This window comes from Martes martes (genome assembly GCF_963455335.1).
Source record: "Martes martes genome assembly, chromosome: 11".
Lineage (NCBI taxonomy): Eukaryota > Metazoa > Chordata > Mammalia > Carnivora > Mustelidae > Martes > Martes martes.
In genome coordinates this window covers 55,387,067-55,406,352 of record NC_137899.1, presented here as the reverse complement: position 1 = coordinate 55,406,352, position 19,286 = coordinate 55,387,067, and the positions used below count along the sequence as shown (strand labels likewise).

Genomic DNA, 19,286 nt, shown 5'->3' with positions numbered 1-19,286 from the left:
TATGTTGGTAGGTATGCAAAAACACATAATTATTATACATTCTTAAGGGATTATTCCGTTTATTATTATATATTCTCTCTTAATCCCTATAGTGCTTGTTATGGACTGAACTCAGCCCTCCATCCCCAAGATTCATATATTAAAATCCTAACCCCCATCCTAGTACCTCAGACTGTAACTGTATTTGGAGATAGAGCCTATTAAGAGGTAATTAAAGTAAAATGAGGTCACGTGGGTGGGCCCTAATCCAACATGGCAGGTGTCCTTATGAAAAGAAGAGATTAAGGCACAGACATTTACATATACAAAGGAAGGACCAAGTGAAGACTTAGAAGATAGCTATCTGCAAACCAAGGAGAGACGGCTCAGAAAAAAAAGCCAAGTTGCCAAAAACTTGATTTTAGACTTGTAATCTCCAGAACTATGAAAAAATAAGTATCTGTTGAGTCACCCAGTCCATGGTATTTGGTTATGGAAGCCCTAGCTGACTAATACAATGCTTTTTATCTTTTATTAATAATGCTATGCCAGTTTCCTATTTGTTATTATTTGTCAGGTACATCATAAAGATTGGTAAAAAGGAACAAATGTGTGGTTATTTATAGATGCCATGATTTTCCTGATAGAAAATCCTATGGAATCTTGCAAAAATTCCTAGAATAGGTAAATTTAGCAAGATCTCAGGAAACAGAGTCAATATATAAAAATCAATTGTAGTGTATATACTAGCAACAAACAATTGGAAAATGAAATCTGAAAAAAAACAAAACAAAACAAAAAAAAAAACCCAACCCAACTGAAGTTGAAAAAACAGACCACTGAATAATGAAGTCAGGAGTCATGGGATAAGACTGATAGAGAAAGAGTTGAAGTAGATCGGGGAAGTGGTCCCAGGATCTAGCTCTGGGCATTCCAGCGTTTACCTGGGAAACTGAAGAGGGGATCAGCAAAGGATACTGAGCAGGAGTTGCCGCCTAGATGGAGGAACCAGAGGACTTGGTATTCCAGAAACTGAGAGAAGTTCTGTGGCCAACTGAATCAGTTCCTGCTGAGTGTTCAGGAGTGATAAAGACAGAGAAATGACCATTGTTATTGGCAACACGGATATCTTTGTAATGCTGACTGAAGACCAATTAATTTGGGTTCTGGAGAGAATAGGACATAAGGAAATAAAGACAGCTGCTGTAGGCAACTCTTTCAGAATGTTTTTGTTGTCAAATGGAGGACAGGTATAGGTTAGTAGCTGAAAGGAGATTGTGAAATCAAGGGAAGTTTTTTTCTTTTTTCTTCTCTTTTCTTTGTCGCTCCTCCCCACTTTTTCTTTCTTTCTTTCAAGTTTTTGAGACTTCTCATAGGCATAAAGAATAATCCAGTGGAGAGGGAGAAACTGATTACAGGAAGTAAGGGGGGTGATAATTGCAGAAGTGTAGTCCTTAGGGCACCTAGGTGGGTCAGTCGGTTAAGCATCTGCCTCCGGCTCAGGTCATGATCCCAGGGTCCTGGGATCGAGCCCCACATCAGGCTCCCTGCTCAGCGGAGATCCTGCTTCTCCCTCTCCCTCTGCCTGCCATTCTGCCTACTTGTGATCTCTGTCTCTCTGTCCAATAAATAAATAAATAAATAAATCTTAAAAAAAAGAAATGAGGTCCTTAGGAAGAAGAGAGGGTCAAAAGAAGGGGGCTGACCTTTCATAGAAACAGGTTCACATCACCCATTCTGCAGGAAGGAAAACAAAACGTCTAGGCTCAGATGCAGTTAGCTTGGTCTCTCTGATGACAGGAAGTTGAAGAAGCCTACCGTAAGATGGTTTCTGTTTTTGCCATTAAATGAGAGAAAAGGTCATTAGCTGTCAGTGATGGGGAGAAGGGTAGAGTGAGTGAGACTAAAGGAGAAAGAGAAGATTTAAAATGTGAAATAGTATTTGGGAAGGGAGGGAAGTAAACACACCAGGAAGATACGGTCAAATTGTTGAGGAATACTGAGGATCTGTTTGAAATGTATGATGATGGAATTAAAGTGAGACCAGTCAACGATCAGCTGCTTTGCTGCGGGCATGAAGCAGTTGGATCGTTTGGGCTTAACTAGAGGTGGCATTCTGATGGGCAAGTAGGACACTTAGGGGAGAAAATGCAGGGAGTTAAAAGTAAGGAAATTAACTATCATGACATGGAATCCAGGCTGTGTAAGAAGGAGAGTATAGGCAGAAAAAGAGAGATGGTGAATGTCAAGTGTCAATGGAGTGGAGGTTTTAATGAGGTCAAAGTGATGCTGAAATAGGAGTGTTAGAGCGGGTGAGCTTTAGGTGTATGGCAGTAGTCATCAGTGAGAGGCTGGAGATTATTATATCAGAGGTGACACAGATACTGGTGGTGATAAGCTCAACTGCATGATCTTGGAAAGAGTGACAAAGGTGAGGGCACCTGGGTGGCTCAGTTGGTTGAGCATCTGCCTTGTGGCTTGGGTTGTGGTCCTGGGTCCTGGGATCGAGTCCCACGTCGGGCTCCCTGCTCAGGGGGAGCCTGCTTCTACCTCTGCCCCTCTCTCTCTGTCTCTCATGAATAAGTAAATAAAATCTTTAAAGAAAAAAAAAGTCTGCCAAAGGTGAGGTGGGAGAAAATATCATAGGAGATATGCCCACTGCTACACCCTTATCCCTGTGCTGTGAACTCACCTTCTATGCTCCCCCTTGTGATACCAGGGCCGCAACTTTGCAGCTCACTGTGCTTTACCAAATGGCTCCTTGTTACACTGTGCCGGTGGGGGCGTGCGGAGCAAGACTGCAGGGCTGGGGAAGGAAGAAGGGGCTTACTCCTTCCTGCTTCCCATTTCTATCACTGTTACTCCAGCCATGTTTCTTCACCCAGGCAGCAGTTCCTTCCTGTAGCAGCCCAAAGAGTCCAGTTCGTGGTTTCCCACCACGTGTAGAACGGTCTTATGGAGCCCATCTCAGAGACACTAGCACCAGCCCAGCACACTGCCCTTCAGAGGTCTGCGTGTCAGCTCTGCTGGCCCTCTTCTTAGTATCTAGTTTTTGCTAATCCTGGACTCCTCCCTGCCCCCCACCCAGCCCTAGGATGGTAGCTGCTGACCGCAGTAGTACCTTAGTCTTCTCTTTTTACCCTTTCAGTTACTTTGTTGAGAATTTTATACCTAGCTAACAAGTCTTCATATTAAATTCTTTCTGTGCAAATAACTGACATCATTCTTATTTCCTAACTGGACTCTGACTGACACAGAATGTGAGGAGGTCCAGAAAGAAGCAGGACACCCAGATGTCAAAGTCAGCAAGAATGATGCTGGGAGTAAGGGTGAAAAGTAAGACCATGATTCAAGGGGGAAAGTTACCATGAATGTGACAAATTGAGCACTGCAAGAAGGGGGACATTAGGTGCTAAAGTCTGATGGATTTGGGGGTACTTAAATATTTAACTTGTCATCTTCCCATCCACAATTAAGGCTCAAAAGTGACTATACTTAAAATCCACCAAGTTCTTTTCATGGGTGTACTTAATCTCATCTTCTCCTTCCACCTGGTAAAAATTGTTAAGTCAACTTCAACTGTGCAGGTCGGCATTTCTCAAAATATGGTTTGGAGATTATCCACGCAGATATTTATTAGAATGCTTGTTAAATGTGCAGTTTCCAGCAGACAGACCCAGAACTTAGGGCTTTCCAGAGTACCATGATTTCCATAAAACCAGGACAGTCCTGGGCAAATCGGGATAGTTGGTCATCCTAATGCTGGACCTACTGAATCCACACCTTTTTTTTTTTTTTTTTAAAGATTTCATTTATTTATTAGAGAAATAGAGAGAGAGCACAAGTAGGCAGGGCAACAGGCAGAGGGAGGGGGAGAAGCAGGCTCTCCACTGAGCAGGGAGCCTGATGTGGGGCTCGATCCCAGGACCCTGGGATCATGACCTGAGCTGAAGGCAGATGCTTAACTGACTGAGCCACCCGGGCGCCCCTACTGAATTCACATCTTAAAGGGAAGGGCAGATATCTGCAGTTTGAACACGTACCTCAGCTATTTCTTGGGCATACTAACATGAGAATCACCACTCTAGGTATCCCAGGACTTGACGTACGCATGGACCTCTTCTGGTCCAGGCTTCATGCTGCCTCCTTATTGGGAAGCATTCCTTGATTGAAGTAGAGTGTTTCAGTGACTTGTCCTGGCACATTGTGGAAATCCTAGCAATTTCTCCTGCTGCTGATAATGAAATCTTAGCCTAAAAAGTGAATCACACTTCCTTTTCTTTCTTCCCTTGGTCCGTAGGACAGGATGCACCACCAATACTTTCTCATGGGAGTGTGGCCTGGCCAAGTGTAGTTGAGGGCTTCTGTGCCAGGGTACTGCTGGCACATAGCCAGTGTATCAAGTAGCTCGGGCTGACAAAACAAAACACCATAGATTGGGTGGCTTAAGCAACAGAAATTTATTTTCTGAATAAATTTTCAGAATTTTAGAGGTTGGGAAGTATGAGATCAAGGTACCAGCTGATTCAGTGTCTGCTGAGAGCTCTCCTGGCTTGTAGACAGCTGCCTTTTTCCCATGTGCACACATGGCAGGGAGAAGGAGAGGGAGATGTCTTCCTCTTTTTATAAACCCATAGTCCTGTGGGGTTAGGGCCCCACTCTTATGACATCATTCAACCTTAATTACCTGCTGAAGACCTTACCATTGGGTCACATTGGTGGTTAGGGCTTCAACATATAAATATGGGGGGGTACAATTAAGTCCATAACATCCAACAAAATAAAAAATGTATCATTTTGCAGCTGCCCCACATGATGCTGTCATGGTGAAAAATATAATGTGTGTGCTCATTAATCCCCACAAGAAATGCTGAACTTTTCCTCTTTTTTTTTTTAACAACCACATCTGTTGACTACTATCTGACATTTTGAATAATGTGCATGGGCCAGATGTTCTAGTCATGAAGAAGAGGGAGAGGGTACAAAGAAAGGGCTGCAGAGGAATGTTGCTGTTTGCCAGAACCTACAGCAAAACCGATAAAAACTTAGAAAATCCAAACATTTAAAATGATTCTTTTACTCTCATTCAATATTGTACTGGGAGATCTAGCCACTGCAGTAAAGCAAGAAAAAGAAATAGAAGGCATGTCATTTAGAAAGAAGGCAATAAAACTGTCTCTATTTGCAAGAGACATGATTGTCTATATAGAAAATCTCTAAGAATTTCCCCAAACCTCCTAGGAGTGATAAGCAAGTTCAGCAGGGTCACAGGATAAAAGAACAAAATGGATTACATTTCTATGTAGTAACAGTGAACATATAGAGGCTGAAGTTAAAAACTATTTATAGTGCCAATGTAAAACTACTGTTTAAGTTGTTCCAAAGAAGATGAATATTTAGGTATGCACGTAGACACATATGTATCATCTGTATGTTGAAAATTACAAAATGCTCATGGAAGAAATGAAAAGAGACATAAATAAATGGAGAGATATAACTTGATCATGGATTGGAAGAATCAATATAGTAAAGACATCAGTTCTCCCCCAATTAAACTATAGGCTTAATGTATTTCCTATCAAAATTCCAGCAATCTTTATGTAGCCTATAGGCAAGCTGATTCTTAAATTTATATAGAAAAGCACAGACCTGAGAGTAGCTAAAATAATCTTTACAAAGATGAATAAAGTGGGAAGAATTACTCCATCTGATACTAAAGTCTTAACTATCCAGCTATAGTAATGAAGACAGTGTGATATGGGCTGAGAGCTATCAATGGAACAAAATAGAGAACCCAATCGTAGGCCCACACAAACGTGCTCAACTGACTTTCAACAAAGGTGCACAAGTTAGAGAATGCAAAAGGGACAGACTTTTCATCAGATGGTGCTGAAAGCAACTAGATATAGGGGGAAAATACGAACCTTGACCTAAATCTCACACCTTATTAAAAAAAGGAATACAGGGGTCGCCTGGGTGGCTTGGTCATTGGGCGTCTGCCTTCGGCTTGGGTTATGGTCCTGGGGTCCTGGGATCGAGCCCCACGTCAGGCTCCCTGCTTGGCGGGGGGCCTGCTTCTCCCTCTCCCGCTCCCCCTGCTTGTATTCCCTCTCTCTCTCTCTCTGTGAAATGAATAAATAAAATCTTAAAAAAAAAAAAAGGAATACAAAATGGATCATAGACTTAAATATAAAATGTAAAACTATGACTATTTCTGGAAAAAAAAAGTGGGAAATTGAATTGCATCAAAACTAAAAACTTTTGCTCTGTGAGGTCCCCTGTGAAGAGGATGAAAGGACGAACTGTGGACTGGCAGAAAGTATTTGCAAACCACGTGTCTGACAGAGAATTCCTATCGAGAACACAAAAAAAAAAAATTCTCAAAATTCAACAATAAAGAAACAGTCCAATTAGAAAATGGCAAAAGAGAAAAGACAGACATTTTATCAAAGAGGAAATATGGATGGTAAATAAACATATGAAAAGATGTTCTACATTATTAGCCATCAGGGAAATGCAAATTAAAAGCACCCTGAGCTGTCACTACTCACTGCTCACAATGGTTAAAATAAAAAAGAGTAACAACACCAAATACGGGAGACGGTTCATCTAGAGAGGGTCCTGGACCCAGGAGAAGAGATGGGATCACTCACAAGTTGCTGGTGGGAGTGTGAAATGGTACAGCCAGTCTTGGAACAGTCAGCAGTTTCATCTCCAACTAACTGACAACTACCATGTGACCGGGTAGGTATGCTCTTGGGCATCTGTTCCAGAGAAATGGAGACTACCTTCACACGAATGTTCATAGCAGCCTTATCTGTAACACTCCCAAACTAAAATCAGCCCAGGTGTCCTTCCACAGGTGATGGTTAAAACCAGTGGTATATCCATACATATCATGGAATACTAGTCAGCAAAAAACAGGAGCAAGCAATTTTTTTTTTCTTTCAGATTTTATTCATTCATTTGACAGAGAGACAGTGCATGAGAGTATAAGCAGGGGGAGTGCCAGGCAGAGGGAAAAGCAGGCTCCCTGCTGACATGGAGCCCAATGCGGGACTTGATCTCAAGATGCTGGGATCATGACCAGAGCTGAAGGCAGCAGCTTAATGGACTGAGCCACCTAGGCACCCAGAAGTGAACTATTTGATTGATACAACTATTTGGACGAATCTCTAGAGAATTATGCTCAATTTAAAAAGCCAATTCCAAAAGGTCACATACTGTTCTCTAAGAGGTTGTGTAACATTTTTTAAGAAGTAGGCTCCATGGAGTGCCTGGGTGGTTCAGTGGGTTAAAGCCTCTGCCTTTGGCTCAGGTCATGATCCCAGGGTCCTGGGATAGAGCCCCGAATTGGGCTCTCTGCTCAGCGGAGAGCCTGCTTCCTCCTCTCTCTCTGCCTGCCTCTCTGCCTACTTGTGATCTCTATCTGTCAAATAAATAAATAAAATCTTAAAAAAAAAAAAAAAAAGTAGGCTCCACACACAACATGGAGTTGAAACTCACAACCCCGAGATCAAGAGTTGCGCAGTCTGAGCCAGCCAGGCTCCCCTAACATTTTTGAAATTATAAAATATTATAAATTGACAACAGATCCCTGGTTACCAGGGGATAATTTAAGGATGGGAGTGGGTCAGTAAGAGGGAAGTGGATGCAGTTCTAAAAGGGCAACAGGGGGCATCCTTGTAAGGTTGGAATGTTCAGTATCTTGACTCTTGGGGTGTAGGCACAAAGTTACATATATGATACAAATGTATGGAACTAAATACATGCATGTACACACACTTGCAGGTCAAATAAGGGAAATCTAAATTGTAATGGTAAATTGTATCAGTGTCAATATCCTGGATGAGACTATACTGTAATTTCCCAAAATGTCACTATTGGGGGAAACCGGGCAAAATGCACTCAGAATTTTGTCCTATTGCTTGTAACTGCCTGAGAATCTACGGTGATCTCAGAAAAAGTTGCAACTAAAAATGACCCTTTTGGAGGTGATTTCATCACTTGTGTGGGTTCCTGGAGAGAGAGAAACAATCTACTTTTTAAAAAACGAAGAAACAGTCTGCTTAAAGATGGGCTATGGGCTGTTTGCCACAAGACCACAACTATGTCTTTATTTGAAGCTCTCAGGGATGCAGGGGAACTTCTACAGCTTAGGGATCTACAAGGAGGATCAAATACCGCTGAAATGTGATCCGGCAAGGGTGCGCAGCAGTTACATTGCTGGAGGGAACAGAGACCAGATGCTGAAGCAGAAGCTGTCAGCCCAACCATATTTGTTCATCTCCAAGGTTTCAGTGAAACGATTTCGTGAGGATTAAAGGTACGTAAACACTATTAAGCAGTTACAGTTTTACCCAGAAGTTAATAAACTTCAGAAACTGCTGATTTTAGGTGTGGCTTTTGCCGAATCTATTTCAGTAGTTTAGTTTGCCTTTTTTTTTTTTTTTTTTTAAGGAAGAGCAGAAAGTGAATGTTACATTTATGAGGTCAGATAAATGGCTAGCTTGCCTCGCTTTTTCTTCCAGCATTGTGGGTGAATTCCCTTTTGGTTTTAAGATAGGCACTGCTTTACTCACCTTCTCTCAAAACATGTTTTTTAGGCTATGACTATTATCCCAGGCACTAATCATCCACAGAGCGTGAGAAGTTTCCAGAAAAGTACAACTCCCTATGTTACAGTTATTATCATCTCGGTTTCTGTTTGATTGTTTTGCTTTTCTTCCTGTTTTGGGAGGCATGTTTCAATTTTCAAGTCCAATAAGTTCTGTCTGGGCCATCACATACCCCAGCTTTTCTAAACAGTGGCAGAAACTTCTTACTAAGAAATCCTCTCAGACTTTCCTGGGCCCTATAGAGAACTGCAAGCTCTGAGATAGAAAATGCTTGGCAGTTTTAGAGTGTTTGCAGAAAGTGGCGAGGAAAGATGGAGTGGGAGCAATGAGTGGGAAGAGGCAGGGGAGCTGGTATGTTGCTTTTCTGAAAAAACAAGAAGACTGAAAACATTTCAGTTTACTTGATCAGTGTCTGAAACAGTCCACCTCCTGTTTATAAGAGGAGGATGATAAGGCTGTGCCTGCAAAATGACATGCTGTAACAAGCCATGTGTAACATGCTTTCCCAGTACATGACTTCTAGTCCATATTTCATAAACAGATATGATTTGCTTTGGAAGTAACAGTCGGAAATGCCCAAGTCCTGTTGTATTCCGTTTCCTGAGCCCACCTTGGAATTTATGGTTATCGGTTTCATTACATAGTCTTAAGATGAGACCTTGAGTTTTATGCTGTCAGAAATTTCCTGGTACTGGGCTACAGTTAGCAAGGTCAGGAGCTCATTTGGACTCAAAAGCTATAAACAAATCCAGGTGTGATAAGCAGGTCAGAGCCGAAAGCTACAGAAGGCAGGGTGATCAGATTATCAGTGGAGAGTAATCTTATCTGGGACAGCTGAACCACTTGAGAGTCCGGAATATGTAGATTTTGGAAAAGAGAGATGGGAATGTGTGGTGGTGGGGGGGAGGCCCTTGAAAAGAATGTAGAGACACCTGCTAAAGGTACCCTGCAGATGGAGAAATCACTACTTTCAGAAACAAGGAAGAAGATACCAGAATTCCTAGTATGGTAAATAAGTAGGTTGGAATGATAGAACATAAAGAACCTCATTCTCATTTTTTAAATTAAAGGTTAAATTTCTACACATCCCCTACCCTCACCCCCGCAAGCTACCTGAATCAAGGCAAAAAGCAAGAGTACCCCTTTGTGGCAGGATGGATCTGGGTTCTCTCTTGGCTTCGCTGGGTCATCATGAGCAAGTTTCTTAAACTCAGAGCATCAGTTTCCTCATCTGAGAAATGAGGAATATGTTATGTACATCCCACGTCAGTGGTGGTGACTGAGTGTAATTATGCATACACAGGTCCTGGAATGTGGTCAGTGTTCAAAAAATGGAAAGGTCATTACTATTAATACCACTTTACAAGTGTCCACTACTCTAGCCTTGTCGAAGTACAATCACATCTGGTGTGACACGTTCTTCTTTGTAGGAATACTGTTGCAGGGATTCGGCAGCCATGCGGGATCCCCATTTTCCAGATGAGAAAAATGAAGCTCAGTGATTAGTCCCAAGGTCACCCAGCTGGTAAACAGTAGACCTTGGAGGACCACCAAAATGGTTCTTAAATTTAAGCAAAAATCAGAATCACCTGGATGGTGATTAAGAAACCCAGATTGCTGAGCTCCCCTTCCAGAGTTTCCAATTTAGTAGGTTTGGGGTGGGACCCAAGAATTGGAACTTTTTAAAAACCAGGTGATGCTTATATTTCTGGGCTGAGGATCCTACTTGGCAAAACACCAAGCTAGGCCAGGGCAATGGTTCTCAAACATCCATGCTCATAAAATCACCTGGAGGCTTACGGGAATAAAGGAAAAATAAATGAACCCATAATCGCCCAAGCCTGTGGATTTTCTATCACAAATGTGATTTAGCCTTATTACCAGTATAAATACTTGATTATTCCAAGTAAAAAAAGAATAAATCTATAATAACCAGAAATTCTACAAAGTCTGGAAGGTTATAAAAAATACATGTAGAAGTAATACAGAATATTTGTAGAGCCAACTATTTAGAGAAATTTTACATTTCTGATTCCCAATTTTCCATTTCGTTACGACTCAGGTCATGGTATCACCGTGGTGAGCTTGAGCCCTGGGCAAGTCCTGTGCTTAGCGCGGAGTCTGCTTCAGATTCTCTCTCCCTCTCCCCTTGGCTCTCTGTCTCAAATAAATAAATAAAATCTTTAATTAAAAAAATGCTGCATATATAATACATTGTGAAAAAACTTAGTTCTTTAAAAACTGTGTACCACAGTGCCTTTATCGGTACCACTGATGTAGAAATAGATCATTATCATTTCCTTTTTTAATACCTTAAGTTTGTAGAAAGGTAAGTGCTTTGAATAATCTTTTCATTTTCATCCCTTTATTGTCAGTGCCTAGTCATAATTATATTTTATGTTTAGAGACTAAATTATTAATACTATATATTTTCCAAAAAGCCTGTGAAATATGGATCACATTCATCATATTTTGAGTTTATATAGCGTCTCTAAGAAATCTCAAATGCTTTGAAAATATTCTTTCATTTATTTTCCCAGCACTATTTTTGAGGAGCAGATGGGTAACTGTCACAGTTGAAAGATTAGATGAGAGAATGCTTGCAAAGAGAACTCAGCACAGGCTTTGGTGCCCAGCCAGTGCTCATTTAGCTACTGCTATTACTGATACCACGACGATTATGGGCTTTTTGCTGGAACCATGGGCATTACAGTTTCACCATGATGTGTACTCTTCTGCAGCCAATATATGAAGGCATCGATTATTGGTCATTCTATCTTTTTCTCCATAGCTGTTCAAGTGGTTATTATCCGAATGTATTTAAATTGTCTATGATAGCAGTTTCTTGGCAAGCTAAGTCAGGAAGACAGAATACCAACTTGGAATGAAAGGAAACGTCCCAGATCGGCACCCAGTCACTGTTAGGTGATGACTTTGCTATGATTTTTGATTTATGATTATAATCATAAATTATGATTTATGATTTATTTATGATTTATGATTTATAAATTATAAATTTATGATTTATGATTATGATTTGATGGCTTTGCTTTGATTTTAGATCTTTTATTCTGCAACAACTTGGAAATGTTATCTTGGAGCATCTCAAATTTAGAGATGTCTCCCCATTTGGGTGAGGTGTTATCTAAGCTCAATGAGATTGGAGTTTCAAGATACTGAAAAAGAGAACAAGTGTGGATGTTATCTTGTGTAACTGTTGTTTCATTTATTCACGATCAAATATAATGCTAAGTGGTATTCAGATATTACTCACATTGCTTCCAGCCCTCTGCCAAAGGTGAATTCTTTGCTGGGCGTTCAAAATTCCAAACTGGCACACTTCTCTGTTATAAAGTGTGCACTGAGGATTTGCCCACAGCTGAGCTCCATGGGGAGGGCAAAGCCACTACTTCAGAGCAGAGGAGAAATATTTGGACTCCTTTTATGGAGGAAAAAGTTGTGGGCCAGGACTGATAAACGACCATCACAACTATTTCATGTCATTTGAGGCATGTGCAGTGGCATTTAATCCCAAATTTCTTATCTTGTTGAAGGTATTATGGACCACGTTTTAAATCTCAGACACATTTGAAAAGCAACCATAGATTTCTAGACAGAGATTCTTTAAGAAATTTTGCAACACTTGCCATCTCCTTTTCCTCTGTTGCAATATGTGTACTACTGCTCCTGAGAAGGGACACTCATTCTTGCAGTGCCATGCTGAAACCCAACGCTCACAACCATGCTCCCATCCATAACCATGAGCAGGAAGTACAGTAAACCCTTGAACAACATGGTTTTGAACTGCAGGTCTACTTACATGTAGATTTTTCTAGATAAATAGAGTACAGCACTGTAAATGTATTTTCTCTTCGTATGATTTCTTCCTTTTTTAAAAAAGATTTATTTATTTATTTGACAGAGAACACTGAGAGAAGGAACACAAGCAGGGGGAGTGGGAGAGGGAGAGCAGACTCCCAGCTGAGCAGGGAATCCATGTGGGGCTCCATCCCAGGACTCTGGGATCATGGCCTGAGCCGAAGGCAGATGCTTAACGACTGAGCTACCCACGCGCCCCTCTTCGTATCATATTCTTTTCTCTAGCTTACTTTATTGTAACAGTGTGTGTTAACAAGTAACAAATATGTGTTAACAGTAGGCTATTAGCTGTTAAGTGTTGGGGGAGTCAAAACTTCTATATAGGTTTTTGACTGTGCTGGGGCTTGGCCCCCTTCACCCCTAGGTTGTTCAAGGGTCAAATAGACAGCATGGAGCCAAAATCTGACAACAAAAAACAGCACTATAGAATCAATTACTAAGTACTATTCAAGTGCATGGGCTTTTCAGGACAAAGGAAGAAAGTTTCCATGTTGCCATTTGAAGACTTAGGACTAGTTATAGCAAATTTCTAAAGCAAGAAGGGGCAGCTACATACAGGTTTCCAAATAGGAACTAGGTTACTTCAAAATCTGCAAATTTGCACACTCTGACCTATTTCAAATTTATACTCCCTTTTGCAAAAGGAGTTTGATGCATCATCCTACACTGAAAGGAAGTTAAGTGAAAACAACATCACTGGTTCATGGGAAAGCAAATACACCAAAAAAGAAAAAAATTCCAGTGGAACACATTTCACTCTTGAGTTTCCCAGCAGCCAAAAGGAAAAGATAAATTTTGAATTTGGAGGCATAAGGAGTGTTTTCAGTTTGGCAGTCTGCTGTTGTCATTTACTAGCAGGGGGACAGGGATCTTTCTCGTAATGCATCGTCTTAGATTCTGTCTCCACATTTAAAAAATGTGGATAGTAAGAATCTGGAAGAATGTTGGGAAGATTCAAAAAGATACTATATATATGAAGGAAAACTCTAAAGCATAATCAAAATGAAAGTGGCTATAATGAAGTTTATATTACCCAATAAAGAGAAAACTTTAAAAAAAATCATATTATGTTTTATTGATCTTTCTTCCCCCACAGTCTGGAACATGGAAAGGACATAACACATGTATCTGCTGAACCAATGAAAGTAGGAAGGAGGACAGTGTCCAGATGTTCTCTCCTCAAGCTTGAGCAAATGTTTGGCCAACTTCATTCACTGCTTCAACAAAGAAAAGGTGAATATCAGATTCCAAGCAGCCAAGAAGGGCTGCAGAAGGTCTCGTGCATACGGTGGTCCACTCTGAACTCGTGACCACAGTGCTAAAAGGCTTTCGATACTGCTCGGAAAACCTGCTCTGATTCCAGGACAACTTCCCTACCAGCCTTCCCCAATACCTTCTTCAAGCCTTCCATACTCTCCACCCACTAACTTCTTCACTCTGCTTACCTGAACCTTTAAGAAGTCTTCCCTGACTTGTGCCAAATTAAGTCTCCCTATTTTAAACCACCATAGTACCATTTACCTTTGCCCTCACGGCATCTACCATGGCTCCAAATTTACTTTTATTTGCATCATTATAGTTGAACTTACTATCGCATTAATGGTATTTGAATCGTTAAATTATGAATGAAATTCGTTGCTACATTATTATTACACTTACTTGAATCATGATTGCACTTATATATCATCTTGCTGGTGGCTGGCTCCCTGACTGTAAGCTCCCAAGAGAGCAGGGACCTGTTTTTTTCTTTTTTGTTCCATCTCGTGTTTCCAGTTCTGATACAGTGCTTGACACATAGTAGTTGTTCAGCCAGTATTTGTTAATCAGTGTTTCTAACCTCTGGAAAGTTCCAGGGTATTTGAAGCTTCCCAACCCCGGGGCCTCGGTAAAGAAACCCGGGTTGCTTGTGGTGCAAAGTGAACACTGTAGCAATATTTGGGGAGGCGGCGGAAACCCGCCCCTTTACAACAACTAAACAAAATGAGCTCCGAAGTAGCTCTAAAATCCTCTCCCGGAGCGGAGATACGGATTGCAGCAGAGGCATGTGCTTCGGGGCAGGAGCTGGAACAAACCCTGCAAATATCCGGCGCGCTAGCCGGGCGTGCCAGCTGGAGGCTGCGCCGGGACTGCCCCCTCATTTCTCCCGCGCGAAACCCGGCCGGACGGCTCCACTCCCTCCCTCCGCTGCAGGGGGGAGCCCGGCACCCCCGTACTGGCAGCGCCACGGGCCGCGCCCATCGGCAGTCCCCTCTCACGCCGCAGGCGAAGCCAAGTGTCCCGGTGGCGAAGTTTGGTCCGAGACCCGAGGCTGGCAGCCGGGCGCAGCGGCGCCGAGTGAGCGGCGCGGCGCTCTCCCCCCCGTCCCGGGCGCCGAGTGCGCCCCTCCCCCCCGGCCCGCCGCAGCTCCCGGCGCAGCGCGCGGGCTGCGCGGCCGCGGGTGTTCTGCGTGCACCGGGCCCGTGGCGAGCCAGGTTCCCGTAGCCGCGTACTAGGAGGAGGCCGGAGCCCGGGTGGGAAGAATGGAGTTGGCGTCTCGCTCCCAGGTGAGGGTCCCGGCGCCCGCCCCAGTCCGGACGCCGCCCGGCCGGCCTGCCTTTTGCGCCCGGCCCTCCTCCCTGCTTGGGGCTGGAAACGTGGCCCTTGGCCACCGCGTTGCGGACCTGGCCAGCCTCGCCCCGGGAACGCCGGAGCGGGCGCGCCCTGCAGGTGTGCGCGGTGGGTCAGCGCGGGGGGGGGGGGCTGGGATGGAAGAATCTGGGCGTTTCCCGCGCGGCGGTGGCCTCCGTCCTGAGTGGGAGCCCGGGGGTCGCAGGCCGGGCCGGTGGAGCCGCGAGCCCCAGGAGTGGACGCGCTTCGAGGGAAGCGCAGGCGGGAAGCGGCAGGGGCGTAGCGCCTCCGTTTGCAGCGCTGGTGGGTCTGGCGTGGAGGGGTGGACGGTGTGCGGGGAGCTTTTCTGGTGCGCTCCCCCCACTTTCTCCGGGAATTGGCACAGAGATGAGGAAGTTTCAGAAAAGTGTAATTTTTCTTAAAAAATAGCTGGGAGTCCAGTTCAACTTGGATGAGGGAGTGTAATTTACAAGGAATTGCTCTTGTATTTGTTCTAGAACTTTTCTAAGTGTTTGCAAGATATTTGTAAGCGCTTGGAAGGGGAAATGGCAACGTCATGAGGCCAAGTTAAAAAACAAAAAGCCCCGAGATCGCAAGCCGTAAACACAGTGGGACCCCAATTACGCTTTATGGTCCACACTGGGTTTTAAAAATCTCATTCACAAACACTTGAGAGTACCCCTCCTCCAAATGTTTCCGGGGGTGGTGGGAATGTGAACGTGACTTCAGTGTTCTATTCTACTTAAAAGAGTTTTTCCTTACTTTCTAGTAACGAATATATCTAGTATTTTCAGAGGTAAGCAATACCGACTTTTTTTTCAAATGAACTAAATATAAAACTTTTAGAAAGGGAAGGAAATAGCTTGTGGGAGCCCGAGAGAGGTTTGTGACGGTTGGATTTTTTTCTTGCTTTTGTGAGTGCCATTAACTCAGCGCTTCCACCTTACCTTGGACGAGTAGTGTTTTCCTCCTTCTCCACCTGGGTGCTGGGAGAAAGGCGGGGCTGCGGGCGTATCCTTGGGAGATGGAAGCGACCCAGCACGTCAGTCGTGCCTGAGCCCCGACCGCTATCACCTGCCTGGGTCCTGGCTCCAGTTAAAGACAAAACTGCTAATGGTGGGTCGTTTTGGCCATGTAGTGATGTCCGAAAGGCTTCCTGAAATTTTGAGAAAAAATTGTTGTGGATGTTGATGAGAAAGAGTACTGTTTTTGAATTTCTCCAATGAGGGGGAGGTATTAAAAGGAAGGAAAAGAAACAAGAGTAAGAACTGAGTAGGCTCTGTGTTTTATTTTCCACTGACCTTTACCATATAATTAATATTCTCTAGGAATTAACCCTTTCTGCAAGGAGCTTGGAGCCCCGTATGAATTTCATCAGACAATGTATCTGGATGACATAGGACTCAGGAAACCTGTTCTGCTCTAACTGTACTCCCACCACTTAAATATACAGTCTGTGTTTAGATTCAAAATGTCCCCAGAATGTATGGTCGGGAGTGAACCTTTTACCATCAAATAATAAGGCTAATTTTTGGTACTTCTAAAACGTTAAATAAACTATTTACCATGTGGGGGTAATCCATAAATTATATCTGACCCATTATACACCAATTAGGGCAAATTACTATATGTAAGAGGATCAGGTTTGTTTTTTTCCCACCCTTTTCCGGAGACCTAATTTGCAGCACAAATGGAGATGCATGACGATTTTTCCAGTGGAAATGTTCCTGTTCATTATAATTTAAATGTGAGCAGATTATAGTCTCTTTAAATTAGTGGAGAGGTTCGTGGGGTAGGCAGGTGACTGCCAATAGGAACACTAATGAACATTTCAGGCACAGCAAGATGTTAAATTTGTGCGGTCCTACCCTGTCCCCAGCCTTATGAATAAAGCAGTGTGATGAACCGCCTGGGGTGAACTTAGTGCACAGTGCCTTTTACTCTCACACATACAATCAATAGAATTTCCATCCCTTGGAAAGGACAGAGTGGGAAGGGCTTCCAGCACAGCAGCCTATGTTATGAAAGACTGCGATTTAAACCGAAGTCCTTTCTGGCTTCTGCTTTTTTGCAGCCTCACCCATGTGTGGGATTTGGTGTCCACTGACTGGGACCACAGCTTCTAAGGGGGTAGTCCTTGTTGGGCTGACCGCTGTGTCTTTGTGTCTTTCTGTCGAATGACCAGAGTAATACTCCCATGAAGGGGAGGGTATGGTCCCTTTCTGAGAGCGGTTGGCAGTGCAGCTAAGAATTTCTGGAGGATGAGACTGCCTCCGCTTCCCAGCAGAGGAACCAGCAAGTCCTTGCTGTCAGTGTTGTCCTATGACTCTCTTCTTGCTCTAGGGTGCAGGCTGGACTCTCAGAAGGAGTGAAGCAGATGGTCTCAGGAATGGGTCTGGGAATTTCTCTGGTGCTGACCTCATAGCTACAAAGTGTCCTCTTGATTCTTTGTCTTAAAGTTTGTGCCCACAGAAAGCTGCTCACAGGGGGATGGTTTGTCACTTCTTGGAAGGACAGCACAGTGATTTGCCATGCACCGAATTCTCAGTAATGAAAAATTTCAGAGATCACATCAATTCTGATCTGGTCAGGCACATGGGACAGAAATCCACGAGATAATGATGTGACTTAAAACAGTTTATGTATGTTACAGTAAATTAATGAAAAAGATCAATAAAGGCATTGAAATAGAACAGGCATATTCATTTAAACTGTCCTTGAGAGTTCTGCTTTACCCATCAGCACTTTCTCTGAGCTACAGTTTGCAATTTTTACCTCCAAGACACGATTTTGTTTCATAGAAGATAGCTTTATTCACCAAAGTAGGATTGATAAAGTAAGACAGTATTAGTAGGACTGTTTTCTTTTCTTTTTGGAAAGCAGTGGTTTCTGAATGTTTTATTTTTTAGGTTTTTAATTTGAATTCCGGTGCAGTTAACACACAGTGTTTGTTAGTTTCAGGTGTGCAATACAGTGAACCAACAATTGTGTACATTACCCAGGGCTCATCATGGGAGCTGCGCTCTGAATCGCGGTCACCTCTTTGACCCATTCCTCACCCAGCTCCCCTTTGATGGATGAACTGATGAACAAACCATCGGTTTGTTCTCTGTCTGAATGTTTGTAAGTAGGATCACGCAGAGGCATATTTGGTAACTATAGCTGAAGATAACGTGCAGAAGACTTTGTCTCCCACAGTGGTAGATGCTGCCATCAGTATACAGTGCAGAAGCACGGTATGGAGGCTCACAGTTAAAGGGGCCAGAGTTAGTTCACAGAGCTGATGGCTTCCTGCCCATTCTTAATCATCAGCTCGTTACAGAGGGCTCCCTGATTCCATTTTCAGATATTCTTTGAGCACTTACTGTGTGCTGGGTACTAAGGTCGGTCTGGAACGCCTTGTCTCTTCTGCCTTTGCCAGAACTCAGCTGGTCCCTACTGTGCTTTGGGGACCTACAAGGCCTTAGGTTTTGGGAATGGGAGAAGACCTGAAGAGCCATACTGTCTCCCCATCCCCCCATCCCCCGCCTATGGAAACTTTTCCTTTTATCAGATTTAGTCCTCACTGTAGTTCCAAAATGACTTGTATTATCTATATTTTAAAGATAAGGTGAACTAGAGCCATTTGCTCTGGGCAGCCCAGCCAGGAAGGGCCTGAGCCAGGATTCTGTCCTCAGAGCCAATGCCTGACTTGGCCAGTAGACTCAAGGGATCTCAGCAAGTCACACAACTTTATCTGAAATCCTTGCTTAAGCAAGCACATGCTAAGTATAATACATTATTTAAATATAAGAGGTTGTCAGCACGTTGGGGTTTTCTCTTAACACCTCCTCCCTTTAACTGGAAGAGCTGGACGTTAACAGCAGCTGGTCTGGTTCTTTTTTAGAGACTGGCCAGATGAGGCTTTGGACAGGATTCCTTGGATACTGACTGTAACGTCAGCATTGGAATATGAATCAGATCCAGAAGGCTTTTACATAGGAACGATATTTAGATGAATTTTGTATTGTACAAGTAATATTGGGTTCACAGAAGCTGAAATAAAAACGAAGTTGGAACTACTGTTCTACCTCCCCTACTCCCTGGGTGTCATTTTCTAGATTTTTCCCATCCAGTGTTTGCCTGTGTTTTGTCACCATTTTTGCCTAATTTTACGGTATGATGGCAGTTTGAATTCCGCTGTCTTTAGCCCTGCCAGTGCTG

General features: G+C 43.2%; 1 protein-coding gene across 3 annotated transcripts in view; it reads left to right on the top strand.

Moving 5' to 3' along the window:
• Positions 1–14,875: 14,875 nt before the first annotated feature.
• CDCA7L (cell division cycle associated 7 like) overlaps positions 14,876–19,286 on the top strand; it is a 46,730-nt gene continuing 42,319 nt past the window's right edge. Inside the window, exon 1 of one of the 3 annotated variants that reach the window (XM_080818901.1) lies at positions 14,876–15,019. In XM_080818901.1, coding sequence (XP_080675027.1) covers positions 14,996–15,019 — 24 coding nt within the window. In that variant the 5' untranslated portion in view covers positions 14,876–14,995. The remainder of the gene's footprint in view (positions 15,020–19,286) is intronic. The other 2 variants (XM_080818903.1, XM_080818902.1) reach the window with 2 other exon arrangements.